The following is an 18,759-nucleotide window of genomic DNA, read 5'->3' as shown; positions in this document are numbered from 1 at the left end:
TGCACCTGTTTCAGTTCCCCAGGTAACTGACGAGGACAGCCCCCTTTCTCTACAAAGCCTTCCCTGACTCCTGCTGCAACCCTCACGCAAAGTTCATTGCCCTTCCTCTGATGATACTTATTGTTCATCCAAACAGAACCTAACCCAGACTGAACCGTCCCCTATCTTCCCCAGGGAGCGAAGTTTTCCCCACTCCTCACTCATGTCAGTTAAAGAGAAACTGACCAGTGCTTACATGGAGCGCAGCCAGCCTGATGTCCAGAGATGCCCCGTGCTCCACACTGGTCACCCGCCGCGTTCCACGGGGTCCCGAGGGCAAGCCACATCACTACTGCACGTTCCTTTCAAGGAAAAGCCACCTTCTTTTAAGTGGGTGTGCACTTCTCAAAAATGAATTTCCCTTCATTCTCACTGATTTTATTTATTTATTTGTCAGAGAGAGAGAGAGAGTACACACAAGCAGGCAGAGTGGCAGGCAGAGGCAGCAAGAGAAGCAGGCTGCCCGCCGAGCAAGGAGCCCGATGTGGGACTCGATCCCAGGTCCCCTGGGGATCCTGGGGGGATCATGACCCAAGCTGAAGGCAGTGGCCTAACCAACTGAGCCACTAAGGTATCCCCATTCTCACTGATTTTAAACAGGGGTAGTGATGTTCTTTGAAGACGTACTTCGTACAAGTGCCCTGGGCTGAGGGCGTGATGACAATACCTCTATCGTCATAAAAGAAACCAGTTGTTATATCATTTCTGAATGTTTGGGGAGCCATTTAAAAATGATGAACAATGATAAAAACAAGCATACGGGTCAGGAATGTGCAGAACATAATCCATATCTTAGCTGCGCATGAAAGGGCAGTAGAGACCGAGGGCTAGGACATCAATGAAATCACAAATATCCTTAGGTCTTATCCTGTAGAAGCCACAGTGCAGATGGCTGCTGTATTCCTGGGTCACGTACAGCAGCCTCTTCTGGAAGGTTGCTGTCATCAGACCTGCTAGTACGTAAATGAGAGCTTTCTAAGATGAAGAGCTGTCTTTCCCTCCTGATGCCCCCGAGAACCCTGAACCCTGGATACAGGAGGCAAAGAGACCAGGAGGCAGATTCGAGAGAGAGCACTCTTCTGAGAAGGTAACAAGCACTATCATGTTCATCTTTCCGCAGAGCCCCCTCTAGTGACACCTCGGCTGAGCCCACTGACCCTTGCTGGCCCCCAGGCACCAGGAAGCAGGCCTGGCGCAGAAGGAGAGGCGCCTCCATGCCTCTGCTCATGCGGTCCCTTCCTCTGTCATGTCCGGATGGCCTTCCTTCTCTTGTCCACCTGTCCTGTCCTTTGACTCAGTTAAAACATGTTGGACGCTGTAAAGACTTTCCTGACACCTCCCGCCCATGCCCAGCAAAATGGAATCACCCTTCCCAGCAGCCCCAGGGCACTTTTCTGAACTCCCTTTACGGAGCTCATGTTATTCAAAGTTTCTTACTCAAGTGTCTGTCTCTCCTGAAAACCTGCTAGCCCCTGAAAGCCGAAACCTTGCTGCATTTGTGTTCATCTCGCACGGAGGAGGTAAGTCAACACATGTTCGGTTGAGCATGGATGATGGAGGGCGAGATGGATGCAAGGGGGTGAAAACCGCAGCCCAAAGCGGGGAGAGTTCTGAGGTGCAAAAAATATCATCTGTCTACGGACGGGGAGAGGACAGGGATGGGAAGATGACCACAAGCCACAGCTGCCCTTGAGGGTTTCCCATGTCGGACGATGGTGGCGAACAAAGGTCTATGTGAGTCTTTACCCAGGGAAGCCAACAGCTCATAATTCATCCGCATCACGTCTCTGTACAGCTCCTTCTGCCGCTTGACTAGCATGCCCCACTCCTCCCGGGTGAAATACACCGCCACATCCTCAAACACCACAGGAACCTCCTCAAACAGCCCCTCTTCAGAAGGATCCTGCAACAAAGAGCAGCAGTCACTCAATACGCCTCTTACGCCAGACACTCAGCGGGATACTTTTAGGGTCCTTCTCAAGGCCTATTTCTCTTGGGGGGCTCGCCGAGAGGCCCAGATGTAACTCTGAGGAATTAATGACTCCATCGAACGTCGAAGAAGCAAATTCGTGAGGCCCAGAGTTAGTTGGTAAAACAAATGAGCCTCGGCCTGATGCTAGGGTCTCTGAGAATGACTTCTACGCCCTAGAGCCTTATCACTGCACTCGGCCCCATCCGGTCCCGAGGGGGTGCTTCTCCCCATCCGTGACTACAGCGGTGCGCGTGCGCCTCTAGCACCTGCCGTGACTTCCCTCTGGGAGAGACGGAAGAAGAAATGCAGAACGAAAGACGCTTATATTCAGTGACCCAGCGGACTCACGCCTTGTTCCTAAAGGAATTCAAATCATAAACGGTCAGACCTACTCATCAGGTTCTAATAGTGGAAAGTAGAAGGAACATGAACATGAAGAGAAATGAGCTTCTTCACTTTTCTAGATTCTGGAAAAATTCAAGCTTCCTAACTTGAGCTGGGCCCTTATGATGTACAAACAACTGAGCTTTTCTCACGGGGATTCCGGAGGGGCACTCAGAACGGTTTCTAGTAAAATCCCGTTTGCATGAAATAGTTCAGAAACGGTGAAGGATCTCGTTACACAAAACTGCAGTTCACACAGGCTCCTCACAGCCAACTTTGCAAAGAACGAAGAACTTACAAGGTACCCGCGAGGTGAGCGCTAGAGCTTCCGTCCGGCTGTGCGGCTGTGCGCATGCGCAGGGTGGGGGCGGTGCCGTCTGCGGCCGCGCCCAGGCTCAGGCGCCGCATGAGCCCTCCGGCTCGGGTCACATCAGTCCCCATGACGCTCTGTGACCTCCCAACGAGATCAGTTCGATCCGATCGGACTTGCTCCATCGGCCTCAGAGCAGCATCGGAATCATCACATAAAACAGCTTGTGTGAGGGAACTACAGTGTTTAACAGCGCTGCATGATTCTTAAGTTAAAGTCGAAAACATTTTAGAAATTAATTATTTACGAGCTCTGGGGTTTTGTGGTCGTGTATTATTTACTGAGTTCTGTGACTGTTTGGGATTCTGGATAAAGATTATTGTCCTGAACTTAGAGGTTTCCTTTTTATCAGAAGCTGGAATGTTCTGTCCCACTAATTATGTTTCGTTATCTGCAAAAGGAGATGAAAATAATAGGGCTGTGGTCTTAAATAAATGAGATAACATGGGGCACCTGGGTGGCTCGGTTAAGTGCAGACTCTTGGTTTCGGCTCAGGTCCTGATCTCAGACTGGTGAGATCCAGCTCCCCATTGGCCTCCACGCTCAGTGTGGAGTCTGCTTGAGATTCTCTCTCCTTCTCCCTCTGCTTCTCCCCCCCATGCGTACTCTCTCACTCTCTAAAATAAACAAGAAAACCTTTAAATAAATGAGATAACACTAGTAAAGCACCCAAAACCACGCCTAGTGCCTCCTAAGCATGTTAGTGTATGCAACATTATAATGTTCACAGCAGATATGGCTATTGATTTTCCCGTCATTGTCTTGTGACACCTGTTGCTGCCAGCATGGAATCTTTCCCCTTGAGACGCAGCAATCGTTACAAACACATTACCTGGCCACAGGGTTCAGCAGCATCATCGTGCAAAATGTTGACCTTTGAGGAGCTGTGGGCATCATCAGCAATTTCTTTTTGCCTCAACTCAGGAATGCAGTCTGGATACAGTGTAGGAACTGCTCCATTCCCCCCGGGGCCCTCCAGTTCAGCCCCCGTGCTGGGCAGGAGCTGGGCCATGTTATCATAGACTCCCAGAGTCCCCGGGGGGTACAGTATGGGGTACTCCGCCGTGAAGAGGTGCTCCGGGCTGGCCAGGACATCTCCACATTCCTCTCGGACACTCTGGAAACGGGCCGCCCAGACGGGGTCCCGTGCTGCCAAGGCATTGATGCAGAACAGGTGAGCTTTGCTCTTGGCGTGATATTTGAGAGTCTCCACCTTGAATGGTCCTGTATAACCTTCTATTAATCTTGACCGTTTGTCCCTGACAGATGGGTATTCTCGGCAAGCAGAGCAAAAGAGAGCCGTCTGCTCCTCATTCATGACCAACCATGGGAACTGCGTAAACCAAGACTTCCGGATAGAGCGGGGTTTCAAGGGTTTTTTGCTTTTTCCTGCACAGTCTACCTCAGTGTTGTCATGCTCAGTGCTCAAGTGGGAAAGACAGGCTTTCTTCTGCGGGGGCAGGTCCCGTCCGGCTTCTCCTGCTGGACTTCGTGAGTCCCTTTCTTCCATGCAGCCCATCTTGTTTTTCCCTTTAGAGAAAAGAGACCAATGGAATTTGCTTGGAAATCCTATAGTTAGGGTCACTGTACCTCACAGGCCTCTTGCTGTAGCGAATACAAGAGCTGGAAATCACGCAAGAGTGGCCCAGGCTCTACTTGGAATTCTCTTCTCTCAGACCCCAGCCCCCCAGGCCCACTGGACCTGACGCAGAAGACAATCAAATGAACTTTAAGCATCTCCCCTTGTTCGAAGTTTAAAGGGCAGATAACCTGGCCAAAAAGAGATCCCTGTAGTTCCATCTCGGCAACCTACAACAGCGGCACCGTCTTCAGGAGTTCCAACTCATTTATGGATAAAAACACTGAACTTAATAAAATGTTGGCTAAAGAAGATAATTAAAGCCAAATCCTGGAACTCCATCCTCAGTAGGAATCCCCTTCTCCAGGACCCCTACCAGACAGGCATTTGCACTTGGCTCGTGTATCTTTTGGGTAAGGGGACGACCTACCTCCTGAGTAGATGCGCTTGGTCCCAAGTTTGCCTTAAGTTGTGATCCACTTTTTTTTTTTAAAGATTTTATTTATCAGATAGAGATCACAAGTAGGCAGAGAGGCAGGCAGAGAGAGGTGGGGGGAAGCAGGCTCCTTGCTGAGCAGAGAGCTGGATGCAGGGCTCAATCCCAGGACACTGGGATCATGACCTGAGCTGAAGGCAGAGGCTTTAACCCACTGAGCCACCCAGGCGCCCCTGTGATCCACTTTTGAGTAACTACCACTCAGGGTCACTACTTCAGCCCCCTAGAGAGACCCAAGTCCTCTCTCACACCACAGCCCTTCCAACGAGGCAACAACTCTCATGAACTCACTAAGATTTTTCTTTCAAGCTAAACTAGAAGTTTCCTTATTCACTCCTTAGACGAAACACAGCTTAGGTAGCTTTAAACCCCTCCACAGCCATTTCTTATGCAGCAACTTCTTATGCATCAAGTGCAGATGCCCAGTGGCCAAGGACTCAAGGCTATTCGCTCCAGGCCAACAGACCAGTCTATACAATTGTAGCCAACCCAGGAGCACAAAGTGGCTAATAAAGAGAAAGCAGAGTCAAAATTAAGAAACAAGCATTGGGGACACCTGGGTGGCGCAGTCGGTTAAGTGTCTGCCTTCGGCTCAGGTCATGAGCCCTGGATCCTGGGAGGGAGCCTCGCATAAGGCTCCCTGCTTGGTAGAAAGCCTACTTCTCCCTCTCCTTCTGCCTGCTATTCCCCCTGCTTGTGCTCTCCTCCTCTACCCTCTCTGTCAAATAAATAAATAAAATGTTTTTGTTTTTTTTTTTTAAAGCCATGCCTTGGAAAACAAAATCAGTTAGTGTCTCTGAAGTCTCGGGCTCCCTGTGGTCCTCTGAGACAGATCCCAGGGGAGAGCAGATGCCTGTGAGCCAGCTCCTCTAAGAGCTTGTTGGCCTCCCTTCTCTCCTATAGTGGGGGCTGCACTCAACCATCCCATCCAGTGACCAGATGTCATCTGGCCTGTCCGTCAATAGGACAATAGGACGGGCTTCTCAGAGAAAAGCCAAGGTAAATCCCTAAAACTTGGCAGACATCTGTTCATCCATCCAGCGGTTATTTATTGTGTAACTGCTCTGTGCCAGGCATTGGTCTCAGCACTGGGACTATAGGAGTCAACATGACAAAGTCATGCCTAGAGAATTATAAATCAACATATACTCTCAGGAGGAATAAAATGAAGTGAGATGGAGAATTCTGAGAATGATACTGGGGGTGGTGTGCATATTTCCAATAAGGGGGCAGCATTGCTGGGGAAGGACAGCATTCATGTGTAAGTTGGCAGAGAACGGGGAGAAGCCAAGGAAGAGCCAAGACAGGGGTCCTGGTGCCCATCTTTCTGCTCCTTCTCCCCAGCTAGCAGCCCTCCTCCCATGCGGATCCACACTCACCTGGGCGCTGGCTTGGGACACTCCTCTGGCCCCTTACACTGCCTGGCCATGGTTCTGGCCTTTGCTCAAACTTACAGAACAGCTCTGGGTTGGCAACAGTTGGTCCTGAGTCGGGAACAGAGAGAAGCCCCTTATGAAGTCTGGGATCCAGGTCGCATCCCAACATGAAGGAAGGATCTACCTGGGACATCCTCTCTGCACCGTGAGATAATTGGTCAAGGACATGGGTGGGAATCTCAATGCTTTAGCATAGTGGTTTGGAAACTCAGACAGAAACTCAAATACCCACGAGGGCCCTAAAAGAATGGGGGTCTGAATGCAATGGAGAGCACAAGCAAGGCTCTGTGCCCCTTTTGAGGCTGAAAAGGTATGAAAACCACCGATTTCATACTGATTTTCACTGAGGCTCATAAACCAAACGCGGAGAGGGGTTAGACCAATAACATAACTGAGAAAACCAGGCCAGATGAGGAGGCTATGGGGACCTGTGTTGGGGGCGGCTGCTGCTCCCCCACTAGGGGGAGGCCACCATGGGCAACACAGTGTCAGCACTGCCAGACTGTCCCACTTTTCAAGAAAAACCAGAAATCATAATTCCATGTGAAATCTCCCACTGGTTAAATATTGACAACTTATTAAATATTGTAAAGAGACTGGGCTCCTGGCTGGCTCAGTTGGTAGAGCGTGTGGCTTTTGATCTAGGGGTTGTGAGTTCAAGCCCCACTTGAATACCCACTAGGTATAGAGATTACTTAAATAGACTTAAAAAAATTTTTTTAAAGATTTTATTTATTTATTCATGAGAGACAGAGAGAGAGAGGTAGAGGCAGACGGAAAAGCAGGCTCCCCGCTGAGCAGAGAACCTGATGCAGGGCTCGATCCCAGTACCCTGGAATCATGACCTGAGCCAAAGGCAGACACTTAACCGACTGAGCCGCCCAGGGGCCCCTTCCCCCACCCCCCAAATTTTTAAATATTGTAAAGAAACCAACAAAGTGATAAAAGCCAAAAAAGGCTCATGAGCTACAACTCGGCAACTTCTGGTTTAAAAGAATCAGAAGTTTCCAAACTGGTGTTGGCAGGCATGGGAGAAGACCCAAGCCAGCAGCAATCCCTGGACCCACAGAGAGCTGAGACTGTTGCTCCCACTAGCCTTGGACAGGCACGGCAGGTGGCCATCGAGGTGAACTGAGAAGACAGTACATATGTTGTACCCACAGGCTGAACAACAATCACCTCTGTCCATGGTACCAAGAGTCTATCCACAGAAGCAGAGAAACGACATTCAGAAAACAGAAAAGATGAAAAATCCCTACATGGGCACCAAGTTTGAAGTTGTTTTTATCTCAGTGAGCCTCTGTGACAGGTCTCTGAAGGAAACCAAGGCTTATAAAGTGAGAGGGTTTGGGGGCACCTGGGTGGCTCAGTTGATTAAGCATCTGACTCTGTTTCGGCTCAGGTCATGATCTCGGGGTTGTGGGATCAAGCCTGGCATCAGACTCTGTGTTCAGCACGGAGTTGGCTGGAGGTTCTCTTTCTCCCTCTCCTTCTGTGCGCTCTCTAAATAAGTAAATAAATTCTTAAAAAAAAGAAAAGTGAAAGGGTTTGGTGGAAGGCACACCAGTGTCACATGGTGGAGGCCGGGACTGAGAGCAGATTCCCACAGGCCACATGACGCTCTTTCTACCACCACTCATGACCTCCAGGGCCCTATGGGTGCCTGAAACAAAATCCACCCTGTGGCTGCACAGACTACAGGTGGGGCTTCCCACCTGGCACGCTGTGATATGGTGAGGTCCAGCCTTGACAGGCCCGACTTCCCCCACTTCTCTTGCCCAATCAAAGGGGAGAAGAGAAAGAGTGGGGCATGAATCCACACGCAGTTAAGTTACATATGGGACTCAGCAGATGAATAATGTAAACAGATCTGAAAAAAATGGTAGGAGTCCAGAAAATTCTCAAGTGTATCATAGTTGGATACAGTCTGGAATGCTGATTTAGACTCAGGTGGTAGGGATGCGAACAGAAACCCATACCTAGTGGAGCCACCAGCTTTTTGGAACCACAGATATCCTTCTGTTGCTGACTCAGCAGCATCCACTCCTCCTGAAGCAAGTATACAGTGATGTCATCAAACGTCACAGGAGCCTGGAGGGGAAAATGACACCAACTAAGCACCAACTTCCTGCTTAAATTAGCCTTTCACACCTGAGTTCATGACCACCTGAGGGCACCTGTACTCTGGGAACCTATCAGATTGGGAGAGGGGCATTGTCCATCTCCATGTAAGACCTACACCCCACTACTCTCACCTCCTGGGTCCAAATCAGAGTGGGAATGAGAATCCCTTCTAGGAAGGGCCACACACCGAAACGGGAGTCATCAAGAGGGCCAACTCCGGAATTCCATTATCTTTTCCCTACATGCTCTTTGCCCGCCCCAGTACCCAGCAGTTCTCAGCCAGGGTCTCAGCAACAACTTATGGCACATTCTTGTGCAAAATCTTGAACCTGGTAAGGAGGATATATCTGATTCCTAGAAAGAGCTGAAAGCCACTCAGAGCTACATCTGTCAATAAAATCAGTGATCAAGACAGGGAAAGGGTTAGAGTGGAGAACTATATCCCATGGGGCTTGTAAAGTGGCTCCGTTATGCCAAAAAAGAGTATGGGGGTCAGAAAATATTTCGGGGAGTACTGAAGTAAGATGGGAGATTAAAAAATTACACTGAATTTTACATCCTCCTTGTGAATTTAAAGGACACCCTTCCCACCAAAACAATCCAAAGTGAAACCCCCACTAGGATGGGAAACAAAACAAGGGGACAAAAGTAATACAATTTTGGAAACTGAAAAAGTAATAACTGAGCAGATCCAAGAAAATCAAATCCTCACCCAGCAGAAGACAAATTGAGAAACCCCCTAATTTATACCAGAAAACACAAAAAAGGCTCAGAATCTACAGCGCCAAGAACCTCCAGTCTAGGAGTAAAGGCAGTAAATAAGGCTAAGACAACGAGAAGGGGGTGAGGGGATGCTATTCTCCTGCAAATGCCTGTCCAGATTCCCCTGCACAGCTCTGCACTGACAAGCCCCCTTCTATGCACTCAGAGCTTTGGTTAGAATTTGGGATTCTGACTATTAGTGTTAGCTAACAGCAGGACCACCAGACATGCGAGAAAAGGATCTCACAGGGCTGAAGAGACCAAAACAGACAGTTGCAGGGGTAAGAGGCTGGTAGGAACTGAGGAAATGAACATGAGGCATGGAGAAGAAAACTTTACAAAAATAAAATTATCATCATAGCCTCAGAGAGGTAAGCCACTGCAGCCATGCAAAAAATCATTATAAAAGAAAGAACCAGAAAATGAAATAGTCAGAACACATTGCTTGTTTATCCTTTTAATTTCATACCACAAACATTTATCACCTAGTGTAATACATAAAATTACTAACAAAAAATAAATTTTGCCAAGGCAAAACAACATCTTGGGAAACAGTATTTTGGGGTAAATAGAAGTCCTTCCAGAGTGACAACTGTGAAAGGGACACATGCATTTCCATCTATGACAAGTTCTAGCATATTTGTTCTAAAACTGCCCTGTAACTTTACAGTCAGAATTCAAGCACATGAAATATCTATTTTAACTTAACAATAGAAGCTTCTTGAGAAAAACAATACAGATAATTCCTACCAGTCACTGTTGAGTTGCATGCTTAAAAAAATAATGAGTACTTTTCTTCTAAGTCAATACATGTTCACTGCAGAAAATTTAGACAGTGAGCAGAAAAAATGTTTTAAGATCTCCCACAATCCCCTTTGGTGTGTAACCTACCCATCTTCTGTCTATGAATATGTCTGAATGAACAGTAAAAACAAAAGTGGTTTGGAAACACAATGATCCAAAATCTTTGGGACATGGCAAAATCAGTCTAAGGAGGAAACTTATAGCAATACAGGGCTACCTAAAGAAACAAGAAAAATCTCAAACAACCTAATGTTACACCTAAAGGAATTAGAAAAAGAAGAACAAACAAGGCCCAAAGAAACAAAATTATTAAGACCAGAGTGGAAATAAATGAAATAGAGACCAAAAAAAAAAGGAATCAATGAAACCAAGAGCTGATTCTTTGAAAAGATAAACAAAACTGATAAACCTTCAGCTAACCTCGAGAAAAAAATAGAGGGGCGCCTGGATGGCTCAGTGGGTTAAAGCCTCTGCCTTTGGCTCAGGTCATGATCCCAGGGTCCTGGGATCGAGCCCCACTTTGAGCCCCACATTGGGCTCTCTGCTCAGCAGGGAGTCTGCTTCCTCCTCCTCTCTCTCTCTGCCTGCCTCTCTGCTTACTTGTGATCTCTGTCAAATAAATAAAACCTTTAAAAAAAGAAAAAAAAATAGAGAGGACTCAAATACATAAAATCAGAAGTGAAAGAGGAGAAGTAACAGTGGATACCACAGAAATAGAAAGGATTATAAGGGGATATTTTCTCTTATGTATTCATTTTATGAAAAATTAAATGTCAACAATTGAACAACCTAGAAGAAATGGATAAATTCATAGAAACATGAAAGGATCTCCACATTCACCACTGTTTTTCAACGTAGTAGTGGAAGTCCTAGCTGCAGCAATCAGACAAGAAAAAGAAATACAAGGCACCCAAATTGGCAAGGAAGAAGCAAAGCTGTCACTATTTGCAGATGACATGATACTACACATAGAAAACCCTAAAGACTCCACCAAAAAGCTATTAGAATAAATGAATTCTGTGAAGTTGCAGGATACAAAATTAATATACATAAATCTGTTGCATTTCTGTACACTAATAACAAAGTAGCAGAGGGAGAAATGATAAAAACTCCATTTAAAATCAAAACAAAAAGAATAAAATATCTAGGAATAGAAAACTATATGACATCGATGAAAAAAATGAAGAAAATGCACACACACACATATACACACACAAATGGAAAGACATACCATGCTCATGGATTGAAAGAATATCATTGAAATGTCCATATTACCCAAAGCAATCTACAGATTCAGTGTAATCCATATAAAGAAACCAACAGCACTTTTCACAGAACTAGAACAAGTAATGCTAAAATGTGTATAGAACCACAAAGACCTTGAATAGCCAAAGCAATCTTGAGAAAAAAGACTAAAGTTGGAGGTAACACAATCTCAGATTTCAAGATATACTACAAAGCTACAGTAACCTAAACAGTATGCTACTGGCACAAAAACAGACACATAGATCAATAGAACAGGATAGACAGCCCAGCAATGAATCTTCTCATATATGGTCAATTAACTTACGACAAAGAAGGCAAGTATATGCAGGGGGTAAAAGACAGACTTTTGAATAAATGGTGCTGGGCAAACTGGACAACTACATGCAAAAGATTGAAATTGGGCCACTTTCTTACATCATACACAAAAAAAACTTCAAAATGGATGAAGGACCTCAATGTGAGAAATCATATAAAACTCCTAAAACAAAAAGCATAGGCAGTAATTGGGCATCAACCTTAGCAACATATTTACAGACATCTCCTCAGGCAAGGGAATTAAAAGCAAAAATAACTATTGGGACCGTACCAAAATAAAAGTGGTGAAGGAAATCATCAGCAAACAAACAAAAAAATTACACACACACACACACACACACACACACACATATTTCTCAGGCATAAAAAAGAACAAGATCTTGCCATTTGTGACAACATGGATGGACCTAGAGGGTATTATGCTAAGTGAAATAAGCCAGAGAAAAAAGACAAAGAATATAACTTAGCTTATACATGGAATCTAAGAAACAAAACAAATTAAAAAACTGAAACAGACTCATAAACACAGAGAACAAACTGATGGTTGCCAGAAGGATGGAGGGATGGAGAGATGGCGGTGGGATAAATAAGTGAAAGTGATTAAGAGTACAAACTTTCAGTAATACAACAAATAAGACATAGGGATGAACAATACAGAATGGCGAATATAGGCAATAATATGTAATGATGTTGTGTGGTGGGAGATGGTGACATTTGCAATGAGCACTGAATAATGTATAGAGTTTTCCAATCACTATGTTGTACACCTGCCACAAATATAATATTGTATGGCAACTACATTCCAATAATAACATTTTTTAAGAATAGAACTGTCCTGCCAAATGTATATGGTTTTTTAAAAAAAGATTTTATTTATTTATTTGACACGGAGAGAGATCACAAGTAGGCAGAGAGGCAGGCAGAGAGAGGTGGGGGAAGCAGGCTCCCCGCTGAGCAGAGAACCCAATGTGGGGCTCAATCCCAGGACCCTGAGATCATGACCTGAGCCGAAGGCAGAGGCTTACCCCACTGAGCCACCCAGGTGCCCCAAATGTATGTGTTTTAAATAACTATTTGCTCTCAGAGAGTCTTCCAAAGCAAAATGTGATTATATTTCCAAAATTCTGCTGAAGATGGGCTCCACTAAACAAGGCAGGAAAGGGGTAAACATACGAAATGGGCTAAGGAGAGCCAGCATGGGGAAGGTGGGGAGAGAACATTTGAGATTATGCTGAAGGCAGATCCCGGGATGATTACTGTACCCAAGGACTAGTGAGCAAGCTGTTCTGACTGGGACAGGTTAAACTTGTGACCAAGGACAAGCAGGGCTCCCTATTCCTGCTCATCCCTCCCCCTCTCTTCCTGAGGGAACAGGTGGGCTTATAATGAAAGCCAAGGGACCCATCACTTTAGCTATAGCTTCCACAAGGACAAAGAGTAGGACTGAATGCTTAGACAATAAAGAAGTGTCTTCCCAACAAGAGTGACTGCCCTAACTCCGGGTTTTAACCAATATTGTGGCAAGAGCCTTCTGATTCCAAGTGACCTCAATGTAAAGGAAACACAAATCTTGAGTAAGAGCAATTTCTTATCTTATATATAAAGCAAAGAGTGTCCCTGACTGTTCTATTTTAGTGGTTCCCACTATCTATAGGGCACAACTCTGGCTTAGCCCAGCACCAAGTTCCCTCCATCTGAGTCTAACCCACCTTCCCAACTTTAGCCAGACCTGGAATCTCCACCGCAGACAGATTAGTGTAACTCACTGAACATATCTTGCACCTTTCCTCCCTCTACAAACCCAACCTTTAGATTCCCCACTCTGCCTATTTCCTCCTACCTACTTAGTCTACCCACCCATCAGGTTCCTATTCACATTCTGTCTCTTTCGGGAGGCATTTCCTAACCACCTACTCTTAGCACTTCTCCTTCCCCTGAGCAAGGAAGCCTTTGCATCCCTCATGGAGCTGGAGTTACTCAGGAAGCCTATGCTAACTGGCTTATTTTATAAAATACCTTCACCATCACCGCCCCCCCAAACACACACACACACACACACATATTATGCAGTAAGTTTTTCACAGGCACTTAATTATTTCATTCAGTATACATTTATTGTTTTGTATGTGCTTGGTGCACAGTGATCCTAAGACATGGAAAACAAAATCGCTATTGTCAAGATTAAAATCTAGCAGGAGGTGACAGGCATCAATGACATGAGGTGACAGGCATCAGTGACATAGTGCAATGATAGAACTGGGTCCAGAGAAAAATGAGATCAGAATGAGCACTTCCATGGAAAAGACAGAGGGAGTAGGAACCAGAAATGCTGAGGTAGTAAATATATACACAATAAATACTCCCATTTAGCAGCCCCAAAATCAAATGTCTCCCAGAGGGTACAGGAGGTGTCAGACTGCGGTGTTCTTCAGAGCATCACACCCTGTAAGCAGAAGGGCTCCCGGAATGATGCTATTTTATGAGTCATTCATTCCAAAAATACTGAGAACTTATGAAATGCCAGATGCAGCTCCACTGTCCTAGCTGGGGATACAGCAGACAGTAAAGTCAGCATAATGTGAATACATAAATGTGAGAACTTTATATAGTAATAAGGGCTGGCATGAAAATAAAACAGGATAATGGGATAGAGTAATGGGGGCAAATCTTTGACTTCTATCCATTATTCTGCCAATGGCAAGCAATACAATCCACAACCAGTCCTAGGCCAAGACTGCTTTTAGTTAATAAATATCACGAAACAGCAACAAAGGAAGATACTAATAATAGACCAAGCTCCAGTGGAGCCCCAGTCTTCCAGGCTGGAGCCAAACATGGACATATATCTTCACAACGGGACTTAGAATAAGACATTCCACCCAGCCTAGTTGCTGCCACTCATTTGCAAGATATCTAACCTGCCACTTTGTTTTTCAATCACTTTATTTCATCTTTGGGTAACCTTCTAATTTCCCAGGTTAGAAAACTGACGCACTTGGGAAGGGTGAGCATTTTTTGAGACACCTTGCAATCAAGATTAGAATCAAGAGTGAAAAGTTCCAGTTCCCAGTGTTTTGAATTAGCAGTTAGGCCTAAACAGGACATCAAATCTCTCCCCTACCTTCCAAATGTTTGCATTTCTCTCTTCTCCCATTAAAAGCCAAGAAAGCCTAGGGGAACCTGGGTGGCTCAGTCAGTTAAGCAACCGACTCTTGATTTCAGCTCAGGTCATGATCTCAGGGTCCTGAGGTCGAGCCCTGCATCAGGCTCTGCCCATGAAGCCTGTTTAAGATTCTCTCTCTCCCTCTGCCTTTGCCCCTTTCCCGCTTGCTCTCTCAAAAACAAAAAATAAAATAATATGTGGTAACAAAAGCTAAGAAAGCGTAAAACTAAATGGAACAGCTTGACATCAACCTCAAATTACTAATTCCAATCTTCAATGTCAATTGAAATTCCATTTTGCTCCCCAAACTAGGGTGAACCGGAACTCATCAGGGGATACTTCCTGAGAGTAAGAGCCATTTCCTTTACTTCTTTGCTATCCCCTATAGTGCTTAACAGGAGGCTGGCACAGAGTTCACCTTCAATCTTTCTTTACTTAGATTCCATTGAGCTTTATTTGTCTTAGACTGTTTACTTTGGTTGTTTCAACTGTTAAATGCATCACTGTCGCTTGTGAGGGGAGTCTGGAAGAGAGGCTTAAGAAAAGAGTAACTTCTTTTGTTAACTCAGTCCTTCCCAGCCTTTTCAGGAGAAGCTACAGCGTGAAAATAACCTTATTATCCTTTCTCTCTTTTGTCTATGGGACAATCCTTCCAGGCTTGTCCTAGTTCCTGAAGTCAAATCTGGGGGAGAACTCCTTGGGAAATGTGGTCACTTCATGTTCATCCTGTATCCCGCCACCTCCCTCACGGTAAACCACTGATCACGTATTTATTAACCTTTTTTTTTTCTTTTTAAAGGAGAGACTCAATACACACTTGAAAATAATGTGGAAGGAATTCCCTCCCTGCCAAAGAAGCAATCCTCAAGAACTGGCAGCAGGCAGCAAAGGACATCCAGAAAGATCTTAGTCCCAAGACGCTGCCACTGTCTCCCAGTCAAATGCCTACAACCAAGGGGTCTTTTGACACTGCCTCTGAGCTCTAGCAATCCTGTCAAACCCATTTAACTCTACCGTCAAGCACTTTCTCCCACCTTTTCTTCCAACTCACAGCCTCCTGCCCCAAGCCTGAAGGACGTTTATGGAAGATGCTTCCGGGCGATGCTACTACAAGAAGGAGGTAAGCTAGCAACTTTAAGTGGGCCGGAAATATGCCAGATGCCTTCTCTTTTTCTTCTTGGGCCTTTCTTGGTTAGGGGGATCCATGTAGTCAGGGCTAATCCCTGCCCCTTGGCTTCCACTACGTCTTAACCAGCCTTAAAACACGCAGGGCCTCTTCCAAAGTCCCGACGGAGGAGTGGGAAAACAGGAAGCACCTTTACACTGCGCGGGTCACCCACCCCAGCATCAACCGAGCGGCCCCTGGGCAGAGGGCAGCTCGGCCAGCGGGAGAGGGAGGGGGACAAGGAGGCCGCTCGGGGCTCGGAGCCAGTGAGGTCGCTCCTCCCTGCGGCACCCGTGGGGAGAAGGCCGCCCGAGTGCGGAGGAAGAGGCGGCGGGCGAGTCCTTCCCTGCAAGGCTGGTTCATCTGCGGGGGACTCCGCCCGCACCGCCCGCCTCGCGGGAGCCCAGGTCAGGGATCTACCGGAGGGGAAAGGGCGGCCCCAGGGCCCTTCCAGGCCTACCTTCCCCGACTCCCTGGGCTCCATGGCCCCGCTTGCGGTGGCCGGTGCTGACCCCGCCACTGCCTCCAGTCCGCCCCCTCCCCCCGCGGCCAGGCCTGTGAATACCGCCGCCGCGACACCCTGGGGACCGGGGCCCCCGGACGGAGAGGGCGCACGGGCGGGCAAGGGATCTCCCCCGTCGGGAGAGCGGTAGCGCTCCCGTCGCCGAAGGAGGCGAGTGGCGGGGACTAGTGCAGTACCGAGCGAACCGCTTTACGGCAGCCGCCGGGCGGAGGCGGCGGGGCATCACGGGAAGCGTAGTCCGGCCTAGTTAAGCGGCTCTCAAACCGCTATTGGCTCCCGAAACGCGAGGCCCTGATTGGACGCCGAGCGCAGTTTTCGGCTCCCGCGCCGCGCTCTCCCAGACCGTGCACGGAGGGCACACCGTTCTCCCCGGACAATGACAGTGCCTGTTCTTGCGTCTGTTTCCTCGCACTTTTAGGGCCAGTGTCAGCCTTGAAGGTTTCAGATTTTATTTAACATAGGAGTGCGATGCTTTTTTTTTTTCCCCTTAAATATTCATTCAAAAAGCATCATTGCTTGCCTACCACATGCCAGGCACTGTGCAAGGTTTGGGAATGCAAAGCTGAATGAAACAAAACTTTGCCTTCGAGGAGCTTATAGTCTATTGGGGAAACAGACCAGAAACACATAACTAAAATAAAGACAGGAGGGCTGTGGTGGTGGGAGTATACGGGATGGTTAGTCAAGCATCTCCTGAGGAAGTGGCACCTGAAATGAATTAAGGGGTAGGCGTTAGCGAGGTGAAGCACTATGGATGGAATTGTGGACCCTCAAATTTGTCTGCAGCCCCTATGTGAGGGTCTTCAGATGGGGGGCCTTTGGGAGGTAATTAGGTTTAGATGAGATCATGAGGATGGGGATGGAATTAGTGTCCTTGTGAGAAGAGACAACCAGAGAGCTTGCTGTCTCTCTGCCATATGAGGAAATAGTGAGACGACAGCTGTCTGTAAGGCAGGAAGAGTCCTGACCAGAACTCAGCCACGCTGGCATCTTGGTCTTGAACTCCCATTGTCCAGAACAGTGAGAAAATAAATGTCTGTTATTTAAACCACTGGCCTGTGGTATTTTGTTATGGTAGCCGAGCTAACTAAAACAGAGTGGGGAGAAAGATGTTGCAAAGAGGTCCACTGGCCATAAGAAAAAGCATAAGCAAAGCCAGACAGCCGAGCAAATGGCGTGTGCAGGGATGGTGTAAGACAGGAAATTATGAAAATGTCACTGGGGACATACTTGGGGGCTGGATGTGGAAGGCAGTGTATGCTCCCTCAATCTGAAATGAGCTTTAAGCCGGTGAATGATGTGGGCAAATTTGCACTTTAGTTGGATCAGTCCTACTGCAGAGTAGAGGGTGAATTTAAGGAGGAAAGAAAGAAGACCAAACTACAAAAATACACTTGCTTTCCTTTCTTCTCTCATCTTCTTTTAAACACATGAAAGAAGACTTTACCTGCCGCCATTTTGACTTCAGTCTGTCCTTTCTAACCGATTCAGTTCTTTCCAGCTCACGTCTTAACTCAAGCAAAGCAATCTGTGATGGGAACCACAATTATCCCCTCGAGCAGTAATGACTACCCTGAGCCAGCAAGACCCCACATGACTGACCTCAAGACGCCAATCGACCTGACCTTTCCATCCCACTTGCTTGTACCTAGCAACGTTTGTCCCACTTTCGCTTGCTATAAACTTAGAAGTATTTTCAGCATTTTGGAGACAGTCTTTGAGCCATTAGCCTGCTGTCTTCCCAGTGTTGGCCTCACTGAAATAAATCGCTTTCTCATTTCACCTCTGCTCGTCTCTTTGTTTTTGGATTTTGTCTGTGGTGAGTGCCTAACCTGGTCTGTTGGGGACCCCCAGAGCAAGATGCCTCTTGCACCCCTGTGCCCTGGTTACAGACATACAATTACATGAAGTGATTATAACAACATGTTGTTTAGTTTCTAAACAATATGGGTATAATATATATAATAATCATAGTACAAATAATAAAGCGCAAAAAGCTTAAGTGTTTAACTTGATGTGTTTTTACATGTGTAACAGGTAGGCGCCACTGAGATCAGATACAGAAAATTCCCAGCACTCCAGAAAACCCCCTCTTGGCCCTCCCTTTATTAAATACGCAGAGAGAAAGTGACAGAAAGTACGGAAGTATTATAAAGGTGTTGGTTAAATTAAATACAAAAATGTTTTATGTAATTTTTACATGTGTGTGTTTTAAGTCACAATTCAAAGTTTTAAATTAAAAAATCAAGGAAATATAGTTTATATTTTAATTTTTATTAATACTTATTGCCCCACTGATCGTTGCATATTTGGATTACCAACCCTGAGCAGGTCTGAGTAACCATTTTCCATTACACTATG

The 18,759-nt window shown here is 46.3% G+C and overlaps 1 protein-coding gene across 2 annotated transcripts in view; it reads right to left on the bottom strand.

Annotated features, from left to right (window-relative positions):
* ZNF862 (zinc finger protein 862) overlaps nt 1-16,560 on the bottom strand; it is a 32,936-nt gene extending 16,376 nt beyond the window's left edge. The window contains exons 1-5 of one of the 2 annotated variants that reach the window (XM_047695328.1): nt 16,336-16,560; nt 8,256-8,367; nt 6,220-6,324; nt 3,598-4,295; nt 1,786-1,942 (exon numbers count right to left, since the gene is read on the bottom strand). In XM_047695328.1, coding sequence (XP_047551284.1) covers nt 1,786-1,942; nt 3,598-4,295; nt 6,220-6,324; nt 8,256-8,367; nt 16,336-16,359 — 1,096 coding nt within the window. In that variant the 5' untranslated portion in view covers nt 16,360-16,560. The remainder of the gene's footprint in view (nt 1-1,785; nt 1,943-3,597; nt 4,296-6,219; nt 6,325-8,255; nt 8,368-16,335) is intronic. The other variant, XM_047695329.1, reaches the window with a different exon arrangement.
* Between the last annotated feature and the right edge of the window lie 2,199 nt (nt 16,561-18,759).

The sequence above is a fragment of the Lutra lutra genome, chromosome 11, assembly GCF_902655055.1.
Source record: "Lutra lutra chromosome 11, mLutLut1.2, whole genome shotgun sequence".
NCBI lineage: Eukaryota > Metazoa > Chordata > Mammalia > Carnivora > Mustelidae > Lutra > Lutra lutra.
This window is presented reverse-complemented; position numbering and strand designations above follow the sequence as displayed.